Source organism: Diplotaxodon limnothrissa, linkage group LG18, assembly GCF_057381915.1.
Source record: "Diplotaxodon limnothrissa isolate DT_005_m linkage group LG18, D_limnothrissa_male_GT1.1, whole genome shotgun sequence".
Lineage (NCBI taxonomy): Eukaryota > Metazoa > Chordata > Actinopteri > Cichliformes > Cichlidae > Diplotaxodon > Diplotaxodon limnothrissa.
This window is the reverse complement of record NC_140613.1, coordinates 24,888,337-24,905,479: the sequence shown is the minus strand read 5'-3', so window position 1 is coordinate 24,905,479 and position 17,143 is coordinate 24,888,337. Positions and strand designations below refer to the sequence as shown.

General features: G+C 41.2%; 2 protein-coding genes across 2 annotated transcripts; one reads left to right on the top strand and one right to left on the bottom strand.

The window, feature by feature from the left end:
• Positions 1-1,575: 1,575 nt before the first annotated feature.
• Positions 1,576-10,787, bottom strand: ripk2 (receptor-interacting serine-threonine kinase 2). Its single transcript, XM_085378472.1, has 11 exons — positions 10,556-10,787; positions 9,587-9,740; positions 8,879-9,034; positions 7,959-8,110; positions 7,360-7,409; positions 7,103-7,264; positions 6,912-6,997; positions 4,318-4,413; positions 3,971-4,067; positions 3,606-3,809; positions 1,576-2,253 (listed from the first exon to the last, which is right to left on the bottom strand). The coding sequence occupies exons 1-11, from the start codon at positions 10,747-10,749 to the stop codon at positions 1,874-1,876; spliced, it is 1,731 nt and encodes a 576-aa protein (XP_085234598.1). The 5' UTR covers positions 10,750-10,787; the 3' UTR covers positions 1,576-1,873.
• A 315-nt stretch (positions 10,788-11,102) lies between these two features.
• LOC146613719 (sorting nexin-16) lies at positions 11,103-15,622 on the top strand. The gene is given in 7 exon segments (XM_085378571.1): positions 11,103-11,240; positions 13,814-13,900; positions 14,579-14,727; positions 14,833-14,901; positions 14,979-15,116; positions 15,207-15,312; positions 15,419-15,622. Coding segments are annotated over 6 exon segments (663 nt in total). The 3' UTR covers positions 15,289-15,312; positions 15,419-15,622.
• Positions 15,623-17,143: the final 1,521 nt, after the last annotated feature.

The following is a 17,143-nucleotide window of genomic DNA, read 5'->3' as shown; positions in this document are numbered from 1 at the left end:
ACTCATTCCCCACTGTGTGATTCAGGTCTTCATTGAACTGTGGTCACTTTGGACTGAATGATGCAGAACATGTGTATGAAAAAAAACATTAATTAATCACACTGACTGTCCTGTGATGAATGTGTTGTAGGTGGTACTGAAATCCAGAGCCACGGCTTAATATTGTCATTGCAAGCACCCATTTGAGGAAGTGAAGGCAGTGTTGAGGGCGGCAAGGCCCGTGTGTATTTAAAAAGAAAAAAGAAAAGCTCACATGCATACACATAACATACCCACCAAAACAATTACTTACTGATGAAAGTGTTGACAGGCAAAAGCAATGGAGTTATTAAGAATCAGTGTAGGACAGTTTGTGAATAGGTTTGCATGTTTGATTATTTGAGACACTGAAGGGTTAAACAACAACAACAACAACAACAACATATGTTTGGCACATTAAAAGATGCCAAATGGGGAATGAAATAGGCAGTTTGTTTGCTAATTGACTGAATATATATGTTAACTGCAGGAGCACACATGCTAATAAAACAGAAAATATCTGTTGTGTAACTACAGCATATTCTGGCAGAAAGAACGTACAATATATGCTTATTATGTCAAGGAGCTAACAAAGAGCCCTGTGGCAGACAAAGGTATAGTTTAACAGATAAACCAGTACTTGCTTATTGTATACTTATGCAACAGTTTTCTGCCTTGCAGGTCAGTGACTGACAGATTTAATAAACATGTTGCTGCTGTTTTGAGCAGACTGCGTAGCAACAGCAAAAAAAGTTGCAACGTTCAAGAAAAATACGCTGAACAGGTAAACTAAAGATCTGCTACAAGCAAAGCTGGATTTTCATGTATTCGATTTTTTTTCTTATGCTACTGCAGAGAAGCTCAGTTGGAATACATTTATTTGTAATCTCAGTTTAGAGTCTGTGGAAGATGGGTCAAGTCTGGAAAGATCCAGATAAGCCTGAAGTCTCTGAGGTGAGGTCGCTACTGAACCGACCGAAAGAAATGAGAGCACATACTTGGTCCAATTTTAATGACCCACTATATGCAGACACACACACACACATACCCACACCCCTCTTTCTGGGTGTTGTATTACCCTCTCAGCTTCCTCTTTAGTTTGTGACCCTGTGACTCTCTTTAGCTTGGCGATAAATAGAGGAAGAGTAAAAACTTTCCATGCAGTCTGCCACTGGGTCACAACTCAGTCCAACTTTTCCTCTTAGTTTGGCAAAGCTGCTAAAGTTCAGGAACGCTTATTTAAAGTAACACTTATTCAAACTTTCTGTAGACCTTGTGCTTAAATAGAACAACAATACACTCGCTCACTCAGGCCGTAAACATGACCAGAACCCATAAATACATGATACTTGAATAAAGATTGCTAGAAGAGTTAAACCTTATTTTTACAGCAGGTTTTCCAGTTAACAGTCCTCCTGTCTTTAGTTGCATCAAATAAATGAGGACGTTTGCATTCTGCAAATACTGATACACGATCGCACAAACAGGCCAACATTAATCTACGGTAATAGTCTTCAGACAAAAAGCATTAGATACCAAAAAGAGTGAAAACCACTCAATATAGCCACTTAGGGACTACAAATAAATATTCACATCAAATCCGTAACATTAAAAAAATAATCACTGCTTCAGTTAAAGTCTTTTTGATTCTAAACATACAGAATAAAACCTTAAATCTTGAGTTGATGTGTCCATAGTAACACATGACGTTTTTGTACCTGTAACTTTAGTTGCTCAACCAGCTGTTCTTCCGTCTAAACCGTGGCGAGTGTCTGGATGACACGGAACAAGAAAGAGTTAGTTGTAGTGTCAAGTTGGCACAGTCTTTATGTGGAAGTCTTGGCCGTGAGTGCTGCTACATCTTCCTGGGGATATTGTAGGACATGGACAGTGACGGTGCGCTTGGTGCCACCATAGGCGAGCTGATTTCAGGCGGGTACGGCTGCAGGCTCATCTGCTTGTTGTCGTGCAGCTTGCGGACAACGATGCGGGAGAAGTCTTCGTTGTGTTTGTCGCAGGTGTCCAGAAGTCGGCGGACCTTAGCGGTGCGTGTGGGCTGGTTGATCACCAGTTCGTAATCCTCTTTCATCAGCATGGAGTGGGACAGCAGGGCGTCCAAGCTCTGGTTCAGACAAGCCTCCGTCATCTGGGAGACAATTTCCTCACGCCGGATTGCAATCCACTGGGAGATGGGACCTTGCAGAGGAGGAGAGTGCCGCGGTGGAGGAGAGTAACCTGCAACAAGAAAAAGTTATGCCTTATTTGCTGAACATTGCTGCAAGGGTGAAATATACTCTTTATACCAAAAGTGTAAAGTGTTACAAATCAAAGTTACGTTACACCAATCAGCTGAATAGGAGTGTAACTTGCTATCAGGGCCTACTAGTCAAGAACAAAGGAACGATAACAGCATCACTATGATTCTAATTTGTATCTTCTTAAGGAAGAAATAAAAGTTACACTAAAATGATCGAAGTGCGCTTGAATGCCCTGTACTAGACAGAGCCAGCAAAACACAGAAACATGAATTATGAGGTTGATAGCTTATCGGTACCATGTGTCCAGGAAAACAAAAAGAAAAGTGCAACTAGAACAGGCAGGTCCTGTGAAAAACAAAGTGCATCTCTACTGCTCCCATAGGAATTAAGAAGCTAAGCGGCAGCTGGGTGTTACTAATTTAATTCACTTGGTTAACTGATCATCAGCAAGTGTGAGCACCTCAAAAAAAAAAAAAAAAGCAGAAGTTTTGACAATTTTCTCGTCTGGAGCATTCAGCTGTGCTAACACAATGCCACAATCTTCCCAGGACTGGACATCCCAGCAAATGTACTTGATGGACAGAATGAGCAATACTGGGAAAAACCCAAAAGCTACGTCTCAGACTCTACAGGCCTATATGCTAAAGTTCATGACAAACACTCAGAAAAACATTGAACAAGTTCTTGTTTGAAGATCTTATCAGGAGAAAGTCTCTAAAAACATGTATTGTTTAAGTTTGCAAAGTTGCATCTGATCAAATCTCAGGAATAATGTCCTCTGGACAGATGAGACCAAAGCGGAGATGTTTGGCCATAACGTACAACACCATGTGTGGTGCAAACCAAACAGCATATCAGCACAATCACCTCATACCAAATGTTAAGCATGCTGGCGGAAGGGCGATAATTTAGGCTTGTTTTGCAGCCACATGACCCAGGCAGGTTGCAGTCATTGAATCAAACATGAACTCCTTTGTCTGACAGCTAAAGTGTGGCCGAAACGGAGTCATGTAACAGGACAATGATCCCAAACACAGAACAGCTGAGAAAAAGAAAATATCAAATTGTTAAAATGGTCCAGTCAAAGAGCTGTCCACAAATGAAAGCCCACAAACTTCAGTGAACTGAAGTAATGCTGTAAAGAAGAGCGTGTGAGAGACTGATAAAGTGGTACAGAGAATCATTACTGCTGCCAAACGTAGTTTTACAGCCTACTGAATCATGAGCTGCACTGTTTTTCACATGCACTCGTCTATCATAAAGACTTAAAAATGGGACACAGGTCCACGCATTCACACACCAACAGATGCACGATGGAGCTTCTTGTACCTTGAGGCTGAGGCTGTGCTTTGAGGGAGACATTAACCAGCTTTGTCTCACATTCGGCGATTGGTTCAGGCTTGCTGAGTATGTTTAAATCATTCGTCCAGCCGTTCAGTTTATCCCCACATCCTAGTTTATCATAGACATCCTTCAATGACTGTGGAGACTCCAGACTGTGAGGCATGAATGACGATGGAAGGCAATCTACAGCTGAAAAACAGAACAAGAAAAGTGATGTGCCCAGCAGCCAAACAGAGCATACACTGAAACGGAGACTAAAGTATTATTTTTGAACTCTATGACATCAAGTCACACCACTTCCTTTAAAGATTATCAGTGGTGATACTTGGTAAAGGTGTTGGTGTCATTACGTTTAGCGGATGCAGCATTGCTGCTGGAGAGGGCGCCCGGTAGAGATATGTCCGTGTCCTGAGAGGAACAAGACCCCGAGCCTGATGTAGTGCCCTCCTGCGACAGAGGAAACGGTGAGGTTTCATTTATGTTCATACATGACCACAACGACACACCTTCATGTTGAACTGCATCCCTCCATGTCACCGTTTTCATTATAAGCCAAGTAAATTATTCAGGTTCAGTTACCGGCTGACAACATGCATAAATTAAAAAAACAACAACAAAAAAACAAAACAAAACAAAAAAAACCACGCTTCACACACGTCATCTTTATTCTCAGTGTAGGTGACGAGTAGATACTGACCGTCCACTGGCTGGGCCTGTCCTTTGGCATACTTGGAGTTTCCTCCTCACTCCCCTTCTGACAGGCTGCTGGGGCTGAACAACACTGTGACCTCAGCTGTGTGAGGAGCAAAAGAGATACGGCACAACCACCAACAAAAAGGTCAACTTCAAAATACTTTAACTGTCAATCCCTTACTTAAAAAAAAAGTACAGAGACCAAAAAAATTCCACTAACACTGAAAGAAAGGATTACATTTACAAAAAAATCCCATAAAACTATATCGGACAGTGTAAGGAGAATGTTGCAGTATCTGACCACACAGTCAAATATTGACTTGCCCAACAAAGCAGCAGGTTCTGGTGTTGATAAAAAAAACAAATATACAGTATACATCAACCTGCTGATCCACCCATTCATTCTAGTGATGCTCTTTGCTAACGTAGCTGATGTGATGCTACACAGTAGTAAACATGACCATGTCCTAACTTTTAGAGACGAGTTTCTGTCATCTAACTATTAAAATGACAAATTTTCTTTAAATAAAAGGAGTTTTGGAAATGACTTTATTCTACTTTTTATTTACATTTTAAAGAGTGACAACTTTGTTGGAATCAAGTTTGTACATTACCAGCTAAGATAATGTATAACCAACATGTTTAACATATATAACAATACACTGAACAAAACTAAAGGTCACTGATGTTTTCATAACTTCTGTGACTTATGCAAGTGAGGATATTTAGAGGAGGGAAAAAAAGGAGTACTAAAAATACACGCTGTTAACTTTTTTCTTCAGTACTCTGCAGCTAACAGACAATAATAACACTATAGATTGTTCTTTAGCACAGTTAGTTCCCTGCTGCCTTTAACTGCATGTAGTTCAATTTTGTGCTTGTTGAAAGTACGGATTAGAAACAGACATGTGACTGCAAAGTCACATATACACTGAAAATATAAAGAGGAAGGATATGCTGAAGGGAAATTATGATGTCAGTTTTTAATCTCTCTCACTGAGTCACAGTGCAATTTAAACTGCCCCAAATTGCACATTCAACATTTATACTTGCGTAAATGTGTGTGTCCATACACAGCCAACTATAAATAAAAAAATGTATCTAATGTTAATAATTAACCATCTATGTCTGCTAAGCAAAAACACTAACCTGTGACAGTCTTTTGAAGAAGAGTTCTTTTAATGATCACCAAACAAAAACTGTATATAAAAGATGGCATCACCAATTGGTTTTTACTTTGAATCCTTTAGTCTGACATTTCAGGTAGACTGCCTTTTTTCTTCCTTTACCATTTTGGGTTTTTGAACACTTAACTACTTTGGACAAAACTGTAAATCGGGGGCACGGGTGTCCAGTTGTTAGCTAACTTCCAGCCAGCTGGAGGCCATACCTCTTAATCCTTCAATTCAGATGTTTTCTGTCCCATTACCACAGGTGTATGAAATCAAGCACCAAGCCATGTGTTCTGCCTTTACAAACATTTGCGAAAGAATGGGTAATTTTAAAGAGCTCATTGAATTTGAGCATGCTGCTGTAATAGGATCCCACCATTGTAACAAGTCAGTTTGATAGTTCTTTCCCCTTTCCCATCTATTCCACAACTGATATTAACTGCTATACGTGGTATTACTGTAAGGTGGACGTATTTAGGAACTCAGAACTGAAGTGAACTACAAAACTACAGAGTGAGCTGCAGAGTGTGGAAAAGTTGCCAATGCTCTGCTCAGTAACTGCAGAGCTCCAAACCCACCCTACCATTAACGTCAGCAAAACTATGCTGGTATGGGGGTGTTATATGCAAGTGGTTCAGTACCTCGTCGAAGATACTGGTAATTACAGGATCATAGCTTGATGTGCACAAATTAGTGGCAGCTTTCAATTTATCAACACATCTCCCTGTTTTGCCGTTTGCATAGTAAACAAAATAAAATAATGAACTAATTAAATGAGTAATTCCCCAACTATGAGCCACAATGTCCCCAGACTGAGTCTGTCAGAGGCCCCTGCTGCATTTCGCCGCTGTTTATTGGTTTCCTGTTTTTTTTTTTTCTAGATCACATTTATCTTTTTTTCCTTTATCATTTTCCTTCTAATCAATTTGAAAAGGTGACAAGCTGATCCAGTAGACCTGTGATAAACTGCCAATTCAGGGAACCCCTGTGCAATTACTAAGGAAAGGAAAGGTTTTATGACACTTTAGGTGATGCACTAGCTGTAAAAATCTGGCCATTAACAGTTCACACACACACACGCACACGCACGGGCACACGCACACCACTGTAGCTATAGCTGCATCAAAGCCTGTGCATTTATTTTTCATATGCATGGCTGTGAGACATCATCATGAAACTAAAGTCATACTCTGAGCCACAGTCTGTCTCAAACTAGTTTCACCAGATTTCTCTTACTGTAAGCTGACACACCTGAGCGCATGCTGACAGACAGACACACGATACCATCCCACAATACACTCTTTGTGGATCAGAGGAAATGCAAATTTAATTTTGAAATAAATCAAAAGTAGTTTTCAAAAGAAAAAAAAAAAAGTGCTACACAGATTTCCCTACAGGTACATAAAGAAGAAATATAAAAACTGACCTTTTTCTTTTTGATCTGCAGCACAGCTTCCAGGAACTCTATTTCGTCAAACACCCTCACCATAGGCTCCAGCTCTATCAAACAATCTGAAATGGTAGGAAACGCATCACACTGCTAAATCCTGCCAAAGACGTAACGCAGAACTACCGTCCCATTAGCAGTGCGCACTTTAGTCATTTGTATGAGCATACTTTGGAAGGAAGGCCGTTCATCTGGATTAGCGTTCCAGCCGGCTGTCATAAGATTGATGAGCGTTTCTCTGCTGGGGATGTCTGCGGACAGGCTCTCCAGGCTGGTGTCAGGACGCAGACCACGCAGCACGCTGAACATGATCTGAATGCCATTGGTCACCTCTGAACATAAACACACACATATTAGTGACTCAAAAAGGGTCAAGTAGGAACAAAGTATGATGTGAAAAAAAACAAACCCCAAAACGAGCAGTTACCTTTAAACGGGATCTGCCTGGACAGCACCTCCCACATGATGATGGCATAGCTAGAATCCAATTATCAAAGAGGAAAACAGTTAAGGGAAGAGTTACTAAGTTGCCAGATATTGGCATTTCCCCTTATAGTTGAGGGACTCTACCACAAGCCAGCTTCAGGGATGACTCTCAAAGCCATGACTGATTGACCCGTTGCAGCGAGCGTAACCTCTTGCGCAAAATTTACAAAGACTGCATCAGCGGAAAGTAGAGCTCTCTTATCAAAGCAGAAAAATAATCTGAATTCCTTTTCTGACAGACTCGTGGATCTCAACAGTTAGGTCTGATTTTTTTGTCTGGCACGACTGATTTAGCCTTTGACACTGGGCCCTGCAGTGGTATGCAAGCAATGCAAGCTGAGGCAGGAACTCCGTTTCATCTTTACAGGAAGGAAAGCCTCATTTCCCTTAACTGCTTATTGTGCTCAACAAACACGGAAGTTATCAGAGTTTATAGTAACACAGATAAGTCATAGAGACTTTTTCTGCTAAATCTTCAGGGAAGGATGTACATTTTGAGACTGACTTCTACATAATAGTTACTGGGTTCTGGTGTCTTACCTGTACATATCGTGCTTCACGTCGGCCCGGCGGCTCTTGGATGGTTCGTACTCCTCAGGGGGCATGTAGATCACTGTACCCTCAGCTGGCTTGGACCCCGAGCCTCTACTCACTGACAGCTGTCGCCACTTCGATAGGCCAAAGTCTGCAATCTGGAGAGAAGCAGAAAGTTAGCAACCGCAGACAGACAAAGTTATACAAAGCCAGTTTTACATTTTACGAGTCTTAAATTAATTCGTGACAAAAAGTCAAATAAGGTTGATAACTGCAGCGGGAGGACAGCCTTTTGTATAATAACGGATCTTTAAGGGGAAGTTATTATGCCTTTCTTATTTCCTGTTACAATGGTGGATACTGAAACTGCCCTAAATAGTCAGTTTCAGGGAGGTTTTTTCTCTTCTACTGTTATCTCTATCCCCTCTTACTGATACTGTATTATCTTTATGTGCTCATCTTAGGCACACAGCGCTGAGTGTCAGCAGACTAGCACCACCCACCTGCTGTTTGAACCTTCTGTTTGTGAGGGGCAGCCAATCAGAAGAAAGTTTAAAGGAGAGGAGTTTGTTTTACAGTCCAAAAGCTTAAATATGGAGTTGATATGAGTATAATATATTCACTTTAATTAGGCCATGAAAGAAAAAGAAATCAGTCTGAACAACCTGAAAAATATAGTTTATACTTTTTATGCTAATAAAAATTGTATGTTTCATAAAGAGTAGCAGATAAGCAGTACATAGGGTATGTGCAGCTTATCCACTATGTCTAAGTTAGTCTGGTAACGTACACAATACATGTGACTATAACTGTAACCACCTAAGCAGCTGTAACCTTTTGTTACAGCTCCAACAAACACACTGACACGGTTGAAGGTGATGTCATAGATTTTCCTGTTCTGCACGCACCTCATACTTATCGCATACCTTAACATGAAATTCACCATCCAGCAGAATGTTTTGGGTCTTTAGGTCGTGATGTACGAGGGGTGGGTTCATGTTGTGAAGGAAGTTAACCCCAAGGGCGATCTCATACAGAATCCTCAAACGCAAAGGCCAGGCAAGAACAGGGTACACGTCCTTCTGTAAGGCAGAGATTACAAAGATGGGCTAAAGATATCATAAATGTAAATAAAAGAGGGAAATGTGGGTTTTACTACAGTGAAAGTACAAAACAATGCAAGAGCTTGAAATAAAGACTGAAAAAATTACTACACTCAGCCCAGTGGGAATTTCCCTTGTGCATAGCTGTCTGCTTCCCTCAGTGCTCGGCTTCTCTTTCCCTACTTTCTTTTATGTTTCATCAGATACTAATTACTTCGAGCTTTCGCTTTTGTTTATAGTCCCGCTGAAAGGAAAAAGAGTCATACACTCACATGATGAGTGACGCACAAGAGAGAAAAACAACAGACCAATGCAACTCCATCAGCTGACCTCTTTTGGCAACAAAAATCCAAATGCAACAACTATAAAACCTTCATTTTTTCCAGTGTGTAGTCTGGGCAACTCTCACAGCTAACAATCTAAACCAGAGAAAACTGGTGCCACTCAGTGGCAATCTAAATGGTTTATTTAAGGGTGCATTGCTCAGACTAGAAGAGTTCCTAGTGATAGGAAGTGAACTTGATGAGCTACCTCATGGAGTAACCGGTCCAGAGATCCATTGCTCATGAACTCCGTGACTATGCAGAAGATACGAGGCTCATTGCAGACACCAAAGATCTGGATGATGTAGTTGAACCTGGCTTTGTGGAGTACCTCGGCCTCCTTCAGCAGGCAGTTCCTCTCTCTGAAACATAGCCAGACACAGAATAAATAACAAAAACAAAACAGCACTGACAGCACTTTTGTGATAGTGAGGTAAATGAATATTTAAGATAAAATCCTTCTAGAAACACAGACCAAAAATGCCGTATACAATCTTGCTGAAACTCTTGATTACACAGAGGAGTAAAAATGTTACACGCAGAAATCTGAGATTTTCTCACTTGTGAATTTGTGCAGAGATGTTTAGAATGACCCATTACTAGGTGACCAATAAATACCAAACTGAGTCATGATGTCTGGACATTTGACTGAAATCCAGTTGGCCTGGTTCACTGTTGTTGTGAACAGTTTTGTGAAACAAGCTTAAGAATTTCACATTAAAAGGTGGACTTAATTTTATAACAGAGTGGTATATTTGCATGCTTCCAGAAATAAAGAATGAGTGTAGGATTTAAAATATATATATATAATTATATATATATTTATATTGTGCAGTTCAGATTTGTGTCAGTCTGAGCAAACTAGCCCTCCAGCTGGAAGTCACTGGACACGTAAGCCACAGAGACTCTTTAGCCTTTTTCCTGCCAGAGGAATGAAAAACCTGCTCGAGCACTCTGAACACATTTCATTGAAATGTACAAGAAGGCCTCACATTTGACTCAAATTAGGTCAAGTGCTGCAGCTGTTACTGTGGAGTAAGTACAGGCAGACTTTACTGCATCATCCTGAAACAGCACAAAGTTTTTCTGTAGTAGTGCAATTCATCGATAAATGGCTGAAATGTGTCTCCGTGACCTAGACCTTGTTACGCGAAGTTGCCTGATCGGTGTTGAGTACCTTTCTATAACTGGAGAGTCGAGCTTCAGGCACTTGACGGCCACAGTGGTCCTCCAGTCGGAGTGCTTCCCCTTGAACACGGTGCCGAAGCCCCCTCCGCTCAGATAGTACAGGTCCGTCAGTTTATTCTGGGGGATCACCGGCAAGGTGCTGGTCAGGCTGCCGATATCCAAACAGCCCGCAGTTGGCTCCATAGCAGTTTCTGAATCCCTTACGCGAAGTCTCTCAGGATTTATCTCTCACGGGGTTGGCCAATAAAGGCAGAACTACCTCTTTTGGTATAAACGCAAAGAGGAACTGCGCTCCCATTCACATGCATTCCACAACGTAGCCGGCTGCTAGCAGGCTAAGCTACCATTAATGTTGCAGAGGAGGAGGCGAGCAGACAAAACAGAGCAGCCGATAAACAGCGAACCCGCTGACCGGCGACAGCTGTCCTTCACCCAGCGACTACAGTTAAATGTGCGCAGGACCCAAAGCGAAACAACAACAAGAAGAGCGCAGCTGAGCTCCGCGCTCATTTAAGCAGGTGCGTTTGTTGTTGCTAATGACGACACGCTTCCGGCTTTTACGAGATGCGTTCACGAGGGTAGGTTTGGAGAACTTCAGACTCAACTGTCTGAAGTTTTCCAAGCAGCCCTCTGAGCGCATTCAGAATCCCAGTACAAATATGGATAACAGCGAGGTAAGTCTAGGAAAAACACTGAGGAGGCACGCTGTTAAAATACCATAAATCATAAATGAGCCTTTACCTCAACTTTAGTTTCAGTTTCGCTGATACAAAGCTCCTCCTCCTGCGGCATGAACCCAATTGGTAATATTGGGATTTTTAGCAGCGGGAATCCCCCCACCAAAAAACAGGGGCTTTCCTACAGATGTGTCGACGCTATAAAGACATGTCAAAATACGATGTTCGTCTCATGTGATCATAAGTAGCACTTTCTCTTTTCAGTAGCAGTATAGGTTTTAGTTTTAGTTGAGAGAACTTCGGTTTAGACATCCTAGTTTAGTTTAGACATCCTGATAGGATCTTATACAAACTCTTCAAATAAGACAGTTAAATGCATGATGTCTCAATAAATTTATTATTATTATTGATTTTTTTATGTGTTTATAATTTGATCGCTCCAAATTTGAGTTTACGTGATAATTGGGCCTTTTGGTAAGTCACAGTTAGTGTTAATTTATTGAAATTATAGGTATTTTTTGTAATAAATTTGACCTTTTACAAGTGCGTTGTTAGGATTTACTGAAACAGGATGCGCCCTTTTTGTGCTGTTGGATGAGACACACCATAAAGCACATGACTCTGTGTCCCTCTGTAATCTGAAACCGAGAACAGACTTTCAACAAATCAGGTACTATGATACTGCTTACGTGAATGTCACACAAACTGCCCTGTGTTTTTGATGAGCCAGCAAGAGTATGGAGTGAGACAATCCCTACACAGATCAGGTGGGAAACAAAGCTTGATTCTATAAAACCCTGTGCTGTAGTTCCTTCACCCGCTCTGACTCACTGGAAGTGTTTGCACTGATCCGCTGTAAGTACACTACCATGCTCTCTGTGCATGTACATGTGGTTCCCCCTGTGTTTATTCTAATTCACCATGTGTCCTTGTTCACAGTACGTCACTAAGACCACCACGGATAGCTATTCCATTTACTCCAGTACCTTTTCCAGTGGACTGGGTCAGCGTGAGCAGGCCTTGTTGGAACAATGTACATTTCAAATTCCTTTAATTTTAAATATGTTTATATTGTCTATCCTGTAAAATAGTCAGATGTCTATTCTTATTAATGTACAGAATTCACCTGCTTGCTGCTACTACTGCACATTCACCCAATATATATATATATATATATATATATATATATATATATATATATATATATATATATATATATATATATATATGGAGGAGAGGACAAAGTTCACAGTAGGAATTTAAAGGGAGGGCTCTTCTTTTCCTGCAGACAACAGGCCTGATGTAAAAAAACCCAAACAAAAAAAAGAAAAACCAAAGAAAAAAAGGATCTCAGATTTAGGGGTTTCCAAAATTGTGCAATCATGTATTTTTAAGTAAGCACATTCTTACACACACATATATATATTATATGTGTGTGTGTGTTAGCTGCATAATAAAACAAGTAAAAGTCGCATGTTCAAGTCAAGAGAGCCAAGAACAAACTGTGCAAACTGCATTAACAAGGGCAGGACCTTAAAAGCCTGCAATAAAAGCTTGTTGGATTTTTACCTTTATAAATAACATCACTGTTGGCTAAATTTCAAACAATATTTGGTTTTTTGGAAAGGATTTAGCTGTGTGGGCAAAAAATGAGTGAATTACAAAAGTTGTAATTGCTGATGCTGAGGGTGTGAGTTGAACACGCTGCCTTCACAAAGGAACACCAAAGCAGGCCACGCCACGTGTTTGGAACATTTCTTTTTATCGGATTTGGGTTTTGCATCTCCTTTCAGGATCAGTCAGATTAGGCAGATGTGCAAACCGTTACACTGTGGAACCAGAGGAACTCGTATCATTTTAAAATTTGTCTAGCAAAAGAGAAAGAAAGGGCTGGAACAGGAAATAAAACAATAAAACAATCCTCTGATTGTTTCAGCATGTCTGTTAGAATAAATTGGTTCATTCGAGATTTGTCAGCTACCGGAGTTTTGTGTTGGCGCTCTACCTTTGGGAATTCCACACTGGACTGACGTGGTTTTGTCTTAGCACCACGGATGAAAGTCGTCATCAAGGAACTGAAGAAATAAAACAACTAGTAAGAGAGAGCAGCTGTTGGCTTTCTAAATAAAGAACTTGTCATCAATGATTCAGGTTTAATTTTATAATATGCATGCGGCTGCCTGAGCAGCATTGCTTGTAATGACATCTCATTCAGTTCTATGCTGACGTACACCCAGACAGCAAGACCAATCCACTCACTCTGAGAAAACCTGAACAACGGTGACAGGAATAATATTGCAGTTTACAGTTTGTTGTGAGAAGAGGGGTGAAATACGCCACCCAGACTTTCTTAATGTGTTATAAATGCTTTATTACAGATCATCTTATTGACATTACAGCTGTTTTTAAAGGATGCATTTACAATGTTCCTTATACATGTTGTACTATCCTGCTGCTCTTGCTCTTATGTGCACCTGAAATACACGCGTACAGTGTCAACTTGCCAAGGCACTCAGTGCAAACCAATACGTGTGTCTGTTATTTGTCATATAGTCGTCTGTGTTCTGTAGGTTTATAAAATCCTGGTGGCGGGGAGTCAGGGAGACAGCTGGGTGATCTTCAGAAGATACACGGACTTCTGCAGGCTCAGTGACAAGGTTAGAAGATATCGTGCACCTCAGCAGCTACATATTAGTAAAGCAGCCTATACATTCATGGTGGTGAAATGACGTGCCGTGAGGAGCCCGGAGAGGCTGGAGGGGGTAGATTATATATGGCAAATGCTTCAGCACTTGAGTATCAGTGACTATTACTTTGCTCGGCCAGTCTTAACCAACAACATTTTTCCACATGCAGTAAAAGGATGGTTTAGCTGCATGTGGATGTGCATGTGGATTGGTTTGAGGGCTGCAACAATCTGCTGCCTGATTTGTTCAGTACGCTCTCTTTGCTGGGCACACATGTTGCACCCTTGAATCGGGGAGAATATAACTTGAATTAAGGACAACACAGCGACTGTTCAGCTCACAGCCAGTATATTTAATGACAGGGATAGAACCAGCACTCCCCCTACAGGTGTATGTTGTAGGTGGAGTGATACTGTGAAGCTATCAAACTCACCCCCATAAAGTAAATTAGTCAGACTAATGAAAAACCTATAAAGTGACATTTTACCTCATGCATTTGTCCGATACACATGCAGACCTTGCTGCAACTGTTCTTTCATTTGCGGCACCGTGATTCAGCGACGCTTTCGGCTCTCATTGATGTAATATTGTTGCCATAGTGATTCTGGTTTCCCGTTTTTGCCCTTTTTGCTCGTCGCCTTGACGCAGCTTCAAGAGCTTTTCCCCAGCTTTCATCCAGCCCTGCCTCCTAAGCGCTGACTCAAAAACAGCTATGACGAGGAGTTTCTAGAAGGGAGGAAAGCTGGACTGCAGACCTTTTTGGAGAACCTAGTGTTACACAAAGAAGTCCTCAGAAGGTGTGTGTGTGTGCATGTGTTGTGACTTTTTTTCAGTACTACTCTAGTGGGTGACCTGAATCGTGTTTAATTTTGACCTGTACATAAACCCCTTTGGTTCCCCAGTGAAGCTGCAAGACGCTTTCTGTGTTTGGTTGAAGCACCGAGTCCGTTTGACAGCCTGGAGGAAAGCAGGGTGAGGACACGTTGCTCTCAAAGATATTGTCTCAGGGGTTGAATGTAAGGAACGTTGTGTATCTCAAACACCCTCTGGCCTTTTGTGAGAGTCTCGAGGAAACTCACCTTCGTCTTCAGAGCGAACTCGCGGACAAGCAGAGAGAAGCCGACAGGCTGAAGGAGACTTTGGAGGAGAGAGAGAACTGTCTCAACCTGCTGCTAAAAGAAGCCAAGTAATTATGTTTCTGTTGCACAGCTGGAAACACAGTAAAGCAGGAGCTGCATGCTGTGCTGAAACTGTTCATTTCCCCCGTCTCACACAGATCCCCGTCACTTTCTGCTGAGAGCTCTGAAGCTTCAACAATCACCACCCCCACAGACAGTGACACAGAGGACATGCAGTGACTGACATGGACAAAGAAACAAACTGTAAATAACATATCGAACCAACAAATGTAATCTCAGTCACCTAACACTGTTTTTTTTAAATGTCGGTGTTAATGATCAATAATGTTTTCTGTATCTTCTTCTCTAGGTGACAGTAACATGTGCAAGTGGTCATCAGACATCCTGCTGGTTCCTCTTAAACCCAAGTGCACAAGAAAGTCTATGATGTGACCACCGCAGTGCCGAAACAATCATCAGATGCAGTTTAATCCAACCCCTGCCATGCATATGTTTATTTGATTCTTTTCAGGGTGTCACTAAGAGTACTACCTCAAAATACCAAGCACATAGAAGTCCCATAATGTGTATTTACAGCATATTATGCTGCCTAATGAGGGGAAAAAAATCCCTATTTATTTTTTTTATTTCAAAGTAATGTATTCAATTCATATCGATGACAATGTTTCATTGATCTTGAATTTTAGTGAACACAAGCTCTTTTTGAAGCATAGGAAATTTGAAAAAACAGAACGACCACAAGGGGGCACTGTAACACAATAACAGTTTGAGACAGCAAAGATCTGAGTGAGAGGGACACTGGGAACTTGATGTTCTGTTCTTATCTCGCACGGGGAAATCTCTGTAAGATTTAAGTGCAGAGAAGCACAAAAGCAGGGGAGAGATGTTTTCCTCTTCAGTAGTGAATAACAGCTCGCAATCAATGAAGGAAGCCTGTGTGAATGTGTGTGTGTGTGAGAGAGAGAGCTCCACATCCATCCAAGTAAAGCCTCATTCATGTGCCCCCGTTATCACACTGAATGGCCATGTTGTTTCCTTTCACTCATTCTGTTTGAGTCGCTGAATAAACCAGATATGTGTGGCTTATCCGAGGTCATGAAGGCTACTTTTATGCTGCCGCTGTGAGCAGGTTGGTGCTTAATTATTAGATTTGTACAATGAAAACATTCGACTGGATGTGAGTGGGTTGTATAAAAAAACAATCGGTGAGCAAATTAATAATAATAATAATAATAATAAAACATTCACTGTGAAAAACTGGTTGTCCATAGTCAGATATATAAACACACTTACAGCTTGCTTGGCTGCAGAAAAACGTTCATACTCTTTACAGGATCCAGTGAGTCTGGCCACAGCTTACCCAGCAGCTGTGAAATATTCTTTTGAGGTGGGCAGAAAGAATTATGTATTTCACAGTGTTACTGCATGAAGAGATGCAGGCGGCTTCATAATTAAACCCGTTTGTTTAATTATGAAGGACAAATCAGGTGGCAAAAAACAAAGATTTAATGATTTATTTTATAGTTTTTATCATTTCTCTGATTGTTTATTATCAGTCCATTTGCTTAAGGTTATCAGGGCCGTGGGAGGGAGGCGGTGGAGTGTGAGGGTGGTGGTTAAATGGTCACTGTTTAGTACAGGCATTTGTGGCCTCCCAAGACTTTCTCTGGCACTGACACTAAGTTTGAAGTTTTACGAACGTTGTCCCTGTAGGATGGATTACTATAAAATTTCCAACCATCCATCCATCAGTCAATAAATTTCTTAACCACTTGTCCAATTCAATTCAATTCAATTCAATTCAATTCAATTCAATTCAATTTTATTTATATAGCGCCAAATCACAACATAAGTCGCCTCAAGGCGCTTCATAGATACAGAGAAAAACCCAACAATCATATGACCCCCTATGAGCAAGCACTTTGGCAACAGTGGGAAGGAAAAACTCCCTTTTAACAGGAAGAAACCTCCAGTAGAACCAGGCTCAGGGAGGGGCGGGGCCATCTGCTGCGACCGGTTGGGGTGAGAGAAGGAAGACAGGATAAAGACATGCTGTGGAAGAGAGACAGAGGTT

Coding starts and splice junctions, on each gene's coding strand:
- ripk2 (XM_085378472.1), bottom strand. CDS start 10,749: ATGGAGCCAACTGCGGGCTGTTTGGATATCGGCAGCCTGACCAGCACC. Junction 8,111..8,878: donor ATGGTGAATTTCATGTTAAG/GTATGCGATAAG, acceptor GCTTCTCTCCAG/ATTGCAGACTTTGGCCTATC. Junction 3,810..3,970: donor CAATGCTGCATCCGCTAAAC/GTAATGACACCA, acceptor TCTGTTTTTCAG/CTGTAGATTGCCTTCCATCG.